General features: G+C 38.9%; 1 protein-coding gene across 1 annotated transcript; it reads right to left on the bottom strand.

Moving 5' to 3' along the window:
• Positions 1–163: 163 nt before the first annotated feature.
• Positions 164–7,606, bottom strand: lipca (lipase, hepatic a). The gene is made up of 9 exons (XM_063881744.1): positions 7,359–7,606; positions 5,454–5,638; positions 4,991–5,170; positions 4,480–4,597; positions 4,129–4,362; positions 2,561–2,803; positions 2,295–2,409; positions 1,684–1,902; positions 164–781 (listed from the first exon to the last, which is right to left on the bottom strand). The coding sequence occupies exons 1-9, from the start codon at positions 7,435–7,437 to the stop codon at positions 649–651; spliced, it is 1,506 nt and encodes a 501-aa protein (XP_063737814.1). The 5' UTR covers positions 7,438–7,606; the 3' UTR covers positions 164–648.
• Between the last annotated feature and the right edge of the window lie 987 nt (positions 7,607–8,593).

The following is an 8,593-nucleotide window of genomic DNA, read 5'->3' as shown; positions in this document are numbered from 1 at the left end:
TTTGTTCATGTTACAGTCAGGATTTATGACACCTGAAAGTTCAGCACAGCCGTGATAAGTCAGGCTTTTGGAGCTGATCGCCAGGACATGCTGTGAAGTTGTGTTTACTCTGATTATTCCTGCTTCTGAGTTTAAAGACAACAAAAACAAACCATCCACAGAATAGAATAGAAAAAAATACTCTTGTATTTATTGTTCTGCTTTGAGTTTTTGGCATGATCATTGTGTTATATAATGAGACTGATCATATATGACACACATACATTTACTTTCTCTGGAATTACCGCCATCAAAAGGTCAGTGAACGACTGTGTCCACGGTCTGGTTAATAATTTAACTTTCAACTCTTCCTTTCCCTGAAAGTTCTCCTGTATGTAGACACACATGTAAATATTGTTCTTAAAACTACATTGTGCAATACTTAATAATTTAGTCACATAATCAAACATAAAACACTTTATATTTTAAACGCTTAACAAAACTTTCCCAGAATTCTTCTTTAAAATGTCACCATTACTGGTTCAGTGCCACATCTTCCAGGCAGATTATCATTTCTTAGTTACTCCCTAAATCATCACAGCCTCACTCTAAAGGGTTTCCTCCAATTGTGAACTTTTAATGGCATCCATCAGAGGTCTTCTCATCAGGTTAAGGAACCACAAGTCTGTTTTTGGGCCTTCTTCTGTGCTGCCTTGGTGTGTCTTCTTTACAGCGCACAAACACTTTGTCCTGCGACACTTCAACCTGCTGTCCATCGTTTGTCATGCCGCAAAAAGAAGTCCTTCAGAACAGAAAGTGGGTGAAAAGTGAAATGAGCAGAGAGCGGTTAGTCTATCATGAAAAGTTTCATTTCTGTGTGTGCAAAACAATCCACTAGGTGGCATTAAAACTCTGGCCGGTGTCAAAAGTGGGTTTGAGACTTGCCACAGTTTACTCAAATAATAAGTGATATGTGGCCGTCTTGAATATATGCATTTAATAGTAAATCTCAAGCAGTAATGATCCACTTCTAACACACACAGTGGATTTAAATCTCGATCTACAGGTTTGATGAATTCGTAGGCCTAGTTTACTTGAATATGTTTATGTTATGGTACTTTATACAAGTATAGTCATAGTAGTCAGATAATACTTTCCTCCAATATTTAAATGACAGCTAGTTACTTTGCAGAGTAACATTTTCAAAAAAACACAAGCTGTGGGCTTTCTCAAAACAATCAATTGTATTTAAAATAACAATAAGTGTGTTAAGTTAATTTTCTCCACTTTTACTAGCTGTAACAAAGTATTGTTAACATCTTAAGGCATCAGTAAAAAAAAATCCCATAATGGAGCGTATATTTATATACAGTTGAATCCATATGGCACCATTCTCCATTGAGAATATGTTTTACTTGTTGTGAAAATACTTAGTTGTATTGTCTTATTTTATTCTACATGGTTTAATTACTGATGTTATCTAGGCTGTAGCTGGCTAGCTCCATTAAGTATATCATAACTGATTAGGTGATTTATATTTTGAATAAATAATCTCAATCTGCAAGTGACTGGTAACTAAAGCTGTCAAATGAATGTAGGGGAGGAGAAAGTACAATGTTTGCATCCAAATGCAACACCTTTAAATTGTACTTGAGTAAATGTTCTTCATTTATACATTGAAGTTTTGCTTCTGCAGTGTTATACCTTTCCTGCGTGTCTCCTGCCTTGACGCTGATCTTGCCCACAGTGAGCTGAGGTTTGCCCCTCCGGCCGCCCCAGGGAATGATGGTCTGCACCCGGTTCCACATGTTCTTCCACATAGCCGGCCCCTCCCAGTGCAGGTTGAGAAACATCAGATCCCCTAAGTCTTTGTCCAGGGTGATCAGGAAGGTGAAGGTCTTATTACCCAAAATCTTTTCTGTGCTGTCAGAGTTTAAAGAGGAAGACAAACAAAAAATAAGACGGACAGATTATTTTTATGGCAGGAAACATCTTGCAGCAGGCTGTCACATTCATTTGTTACAGAACAAAATGTTGGTTTGCAACTAAAGCAGGGCAGCACATTTCCTCTTCTTATACTAGTCTGCCTAAGGCTCAACATGGAGGATAACACAGTGAGGAAATGGTGTCTTGAGTAAATTATTCACTCCATCATCTCCATTTATAGTCCTCTTTCATGCAGCAGATCCAGTTGTTTCCATGTGTGTCTTTATAGAGTTGAGAGCACAGCTGCATATTGCATGTGTCAAAGGAAGAGTACACTATGCGTGGATGTGATGTAATGTAAGCCTGATGGGAGGGTGTACTGTACTCACATAGTGATGGGGAGGTCTCCACTCTCCTCCTTTGTTCCAGTAAGAGAGATGGTGAGAGAGGGCTCTATCCCCTCCATCTGGTTGACAAACGTGATCCTTAACTGGTAATGATAGACTGCAGAGAAGAAGAGTAAGAAGAAGAAGAAACCCCAGACTTATATACGAAGATATCTATAAAAAGACAGTAATAAAGGACATTCAACTTGAAATATTGGAGATAAATAAGTGGTTCTTAAAGCTGATTGATTGAAATGACGACCACATACGTTTGTAAGGCATCCGAGCGCGTGTGTTCAGATAGAGCCTCTTGCTGGTGTTACTGCGGATCTTCCTGATGTTGTAGCCCAGCGTGTTGCAGCGATTCTTCCGGCAGTCCAGACAGACTCCCTTTTCAAAAGCACTTTTGTCACTGCACCTGTAGGCCATGCTCTGCTTGTCTTTATTCATGACAGAATCAATGAAAAGATGGACAGACCGCTCATGAGCACATTTCACTGTCTGCTCAAAACCTATGGGAGGAAACAAAAAAAAATGGTAGACATTTATTATTGATTCAACAACCATGATTTAAATTTAAACGTGTTACCAGACAAAATATTCCTCTGTGGATACCTTAACCATACCATTATATGTGGATTGACTTCATTATCAACAAAGCCTGGCTACTATCAGACCGTCCTTCTGTCACATCTCCCGAAAGCGTGTCATTTTATCTGACACTGGTCTTTTCTCTGAGGCCTTTTCTCTGAGGCCTTTTCTCTGAGGCGACTCTTGTAGCCTGGAGGCAGCTCAGCTCTGAGGCATGGACACAGCGGAGGAAGGCACATGTTGCTAATTAACTCTTGAGGGTGACAGATGCTTTAATGTGGCTTTTACTGTCATATTATGCGGATGTGTTTTGGATCGAGAAACACCATAAACCTCAGAGCCACTTGTGTTAGGCTGGGGGGAATTAAACTCATCTGCCTGTACACAGAACCAGAAACTGTCAACAAGCAAAAGATGAATTGGTCCCCAAGATATTCCTTCTGAACGAGTGTTTTGAGGTGGCTAACGCAATTAAGAAAAAAAATGTTATGATACAGCCGAGGAAGAGAGAAACCAGTTAGCAGTTAAGCAGTAGGGATGTTTTTAATCTCCACAGATTCAGGGTTGTTAACGCCAAGCAGGTGTACCAGAAAGCTGAGGCCTAAACCACAGCATCATCAGACATCACAAACAATCACCACACATTAGAAAACACAAAATAAACAATTGAGAAACATTTGTTTTTAATTCAAATGGATATTTTTTTAGGGTGGTATGCTGAATTACCTGAAACTTAAAAACCTTTACTAAGGTACCTACAATATCAAATGTTCCACTTCTGTTCCATAGATGTCTTTTCTCAAGTCAGAACTGTATCAGAGTTACAATATGGATTTATTAATCATGATATCTACTGACATCATGGTTCCCAGAGGGTGAGAACAGAGGTTTCCAGTACCTGTGTCATTTTAAAACACCATTAAGCAAAACATTCTACTTTTAATTATCAAATTCCACTTTGCAGAATGTCCTAATTTGTTCTTGAATGTTGGGGAAATTAGCTTTGGTGAAGATATTGCAAAATGAATGGCTTAGTAATAGGAGACACTAGTATCTTAAAGCATCTCCATGAGGCATATTTTAGGATCTTTCCTCCTGTCTAAACTCAGGGCACATTTATCATACTTTAGGGACTACAGCACAGGCTTTTAGAGGCCCCTTGCAGAGCTCTGGAGTTTCAATTTTGGACATGTATTTCTTTATGTATTTCGTTTACTAAGGTGGTTTTGTGTGTTCTTTATCTCACCGAGGAGCCCGTACTGGCTTATGTGCTCGTAAATGTTATGCAGGTCACATCCTGGCTGGAAGTCTCCTCCGTTGGGGTAGAAGTCATAATGTGCCACAGCTTGCTTGATACCCACACTGAGGCCGAGACGTTCCTGGGTGAAGGTGTGGATGGCGTCCACGAATTCAGCGTCATCAGGAGACAGTCTGTCTGTGGGAGACATGCCTTCAAACAAGGGCCCTGCTGGATCCAGACCTGGACAAGAACGAATATTCAATCTTATTACGAATATAATGTCAAAATACTTGTACTAATTATTTTTTGTTTGATCCAGAAAGCACAATTATTGCCTAACCCAGAAGAAACTCTCACCCGTAATTCTTCCAATCTTCGCTGAACCCTCCAGATAGCTTCCAGCAAATCCAGAGATGTGAGCGCCAAGGCTGTAGCCGATCAAATGAACCTTTTTAAATGGAAACTGGTAGTGTACCTGTTGGGTTTTACGACAGGTAGGGGAAACATTTTCATTATCTGGAATCTGGTACCTGAGTGTTGTTTTAAAGGTATCATGTGTAATGTATGTGTGTAAATGGGGGCTGTGTTTACCAACAGTTGTTTATTGAGCAGTAGTTCACCTACTACTTCACAGACACATGTTATTTCCCCTTAAACCTTAATATTTAGATAAGTACCGCATAATCAGCGAAAGTTGCTGTTGGGAAAGTTGTGAGAATATTTTATTTTCTGTTGTTAAAAGTTGCCCCCATTTCCTTTAAATCAAGACTTTGCTCCACTTTATATTAAAAAAATCACCAATTTATCAGATTTAACTTCCTTACGGTCAATATAATTACTCTGAATATAAAGTGGCCTCTCCTCTGACCTGAAGTGAGTGCAGCAGGTGAGCTATGTCTTTTCCAACCGTGCGAGTGCTCTGTGCAGCTTTGGGGTAGTGCTGGTGGGCCAGGGACAGCCAGTCGGTAATCACCACATTGACGTCCATGAGATTTGACTTCATCGCTGTGGCCAACCTATGCACCCAGCTCTCCATCATGCCATCCACCTTAGGAGAAACAAGACACAGCATAACTCCAGATTGCAAGGGTCTAAACCTTATCCAGCACTACCTGCACACAGTGATGTGAAGGAAAGATACAATATTAATGTGTAACTCAATTGAAATCCCTTTTAAGGGGTTTTAAATGTTTCCTTCACATTGATGTCAGGGATTTATGTGAACATTTACATCTGAAACTATGCCAGCAGCAGTTCTCCACACTGGCCTGAGTTCCATGTTTTGTAAGCAGTGTCTCAAGTCAGTGAAGTGGAAGAAAGGTTGACCTTACCGACCACCCGTGAGTGATGATGATGAGGGGATTACTGCTGTTGAAGCCACAGGAGGTGAGAGTGTGCAGCTGCAGAGGGTCCAGTGTGCAGTTGTCCTCACCTTCTAAAAACATCCTAAAGATTGAGCTGGTGACGTAGGACTCTTTCAGCGTCAGGACTATGCTCTGCTCGGTGTTCACTGCTCCTGGGAAATCCAACAGCAGAAGAGTTATCTGTTTGTTCTTTGTGGTTACTTCGCATATCGGAACATGCATGTGTTTACTCTGAGGTGAATGATTACAAATAACGTGTGACAATTCAGATTATAAGTCCAATCAAGAGCAGGGGAGTTTCTTTTTATTATTCATTCATTTCATTATTTGAGAGCTGAAAGGAATACACTTAATGTTGAGGCCTATTTGGACTACAGGATGAATAACACCCTTTGGCATTTTCCCGTGTTTCCAGCCATGCAGACCTCTTTGGCAAATACACACAGATAATACTTCACAAAAAGTCTCATCATGTGAGTCTATGCCAGACTCTTCTCGTAATTTCTTATATAAATCCTCCCCCCTCAACATGTTTAAAACCACAGCCCACAGTCACTCACAAGCTTTAGATAGATCCTTCTCCAAAGGTAATCTATCACTTAATTTCCTTAAAGCTCCGTCATTGATTCTTGTCGAGTATATTTATTATTCTATCGTTTTAATGTTAGAGACCCAGGCGCCTAAACTCTCCGTGATACAGTTTCCATCTGATGAGCTCTGGTTGCTGATGTGAAAACATTTCCACAGTGAAAGTAATGAAAACTAATTATCAGGCCATCATTTACCCCTCTGCTCGTAAAATCCCACATTTTCCTTGGTGTGTCTCTTTACTTTTACGACTGTTTATCCATAAGAACATAGAGAGCAATTAAAAACGGTCTGACTCAGTAAGAGTGTACTTAGGAGAGTGTACTTTACAAATCTCACTGTAATTATTTTAATATGGTTTCTGCAATTATGTTGAAAAAACAACAAAGGCACAGCAGTGTTTGTTTGCATGCACCGTGCTATGTAAACTTTCCACTGAATTTAACTTTCTTTTATTGCATGTGTTCATTCACCAAAACTGGGAAGAAAACTTAGGGGTCATAACATTTACATAGTGGTTATTTCAAAATGGTGATGAACACACTAAAGAACACAAAGTTGAAGCAGATTTAATAAACTTTATTTAGATACTTTAAACCAAGTGCTATTGCATCCTCTATATTTTCAGCAACAACACAACAGTGTAAAGCTGAGTTCATACACCATTCCTTTGATAACATTAATGGCATCACAATTTGAAATATAAATATAATACAGATCACAAACAAAACGTTTTTATGTCCTTTAAACTGCAGAATTGTCAAAGGATTTTAGCCTGATAACAAAACAAAACACAAAACAAAATACATGTTTTACAATCTTACAAGAAAAAGATGTGAGAATAAAAGGAGATAACAGCTCTGTTTGTTAATTGAGTTTTGACAGATAACGTTGTTGGTAATTAATGTATTTTGAATCGATAGTATCCACAATAAAAATGCAGCATTTCCAATGATATCTTCAAGGAACTGTGTGAAATTATTCCCGATACACCTTTAAACAATGCCCTTACACGGCATGTCTTACTGTAAATCCTTCACTCAGCATCATCGTGTTTCAAAAAAAGAATGCTATATGCTATATATGTTAAAGGAGTATAATTTTGCTGCTCCTGTTTCAAAACTATATTGATGACATAATTTGTTGCTTTAGACATGTGGACTGACTGACATGGCTGTTTGGGAGTCATACTATTATATTTTGGTTGTCCATTAATAAAGGGAGTTGCAACAAATGTCTTTGATCACACAGTTTTGGATCATTTACATATAACTTTTCACTTACCTTTGTTTCCTTTGATTTTCTTTCCATCATTGAGGTGATATGTTAGCAGCAAACAGCACAGGATTTTAAACCTAGTCATGGTGTTTCAGAGACAACTGGGTAATCCCTGTCAACACTTCTCCCACAGGTCAAAAGCAGGCAATATGGAGTTTGGTAGTGAGATCCTTTAGTCTGCGGGAATAGAAGCTCTTTCAAAGAAGCCTCATTTCTGCTAGAGTGTGAAACACATTGTACTGTACATAAAGAAAGGGGTCACCACGAGTAATGGTTCATAGATAAGGAGACATTTGGTCCTATCCTGATTGGCTGGGGGACAGAGATCGCACACATTGTGTGAGAGCAAAGGTATGAAGTGGGAGGGAATCTGGTACAATGCACTGATAGTGACTGAGTGAGGTGAGCTCAGATCCTCCATGTCCCACCTGTAGGGGCAAAAAAGGAAACTTTTGGTCTAGTTTTTACCAATTACCTGCTTCACGCTATATTAAGTCTATGTACTAAACCTGAGTGACCAAAGGAGAAATTCAATTTTGAAGCTTCCCACATTGCTGTAAAACATGTACATGAACTGGTGAAGAGCAGAACTTCATGTTCCCAATGCACTCACTCAAATAACATTAGACTGCTAACTAATCAATTATTGTCAAGATAGGATTTCAGCGTACTATTTTTAGGAGATTATTGATCAAATCAATCCCAATCCTAATTTCTGTTTGTATTGTCTGTGATGTTTGTACATAAGGAGGTTAAATGGTACAAGTTATATGTACTGTTACATTTCCAGCATTGACTTATCCATGAGTGGATCGACAGAAATGTTTTCAAAAACTATTTGGATAATCTTCAAAGTAAATATTCATGCAAAAAGAGCAAAAGAAAATAAATATGGAGATTTCCTGCTTTTCTCAGCATTAAACCTAAATATCTTTGGGTTTTTGAGCTGACAAAACAAGACATTTGGAGGCCTCACAGTTGGATTTGAGAAACTGATGATATTTTTCACTATTTATGATATTTATGACCAAATGATGGTTCGACTAATCCATTCATTTATAATGAAAGTCATCGTTATCTGCAACTCTATTTTTCCCTGGACTGTTTTCAAGGGCCTGTTTGTCCTAGGTTAATAATGCCGGTAAACAGCACATGTACAAGGTTAAGGGTCACACCACGGTCATGGAGACCCTCGTAGAAAATGTCATTTCACGCTGTTCAGCCCCAATATGTTTGTGTCT

Source organism: Eleginops maclovinus, chromosome 4, assembly GCF_036324505.1.
Source record: "Eleginops maclovinus isolate JMC-PN-2008 ecotype Puerto Natales chromosome 4, JC_Emac_rtc_rv5, whole genome shotgun sequence".
In the NCBI taxonomy this organism is placed as follows: Eukaryota; Metazoa; Chordata; class Actinopteri; order Perciformes; family Eleginopidae; genus Eleginops; species Eleginops maclovinus.
The sequence above is the reverse complement of the archived record's forward strand: the minus strand, read 5'-3'. Positions and strand labels throughout refer to the sequence as shown.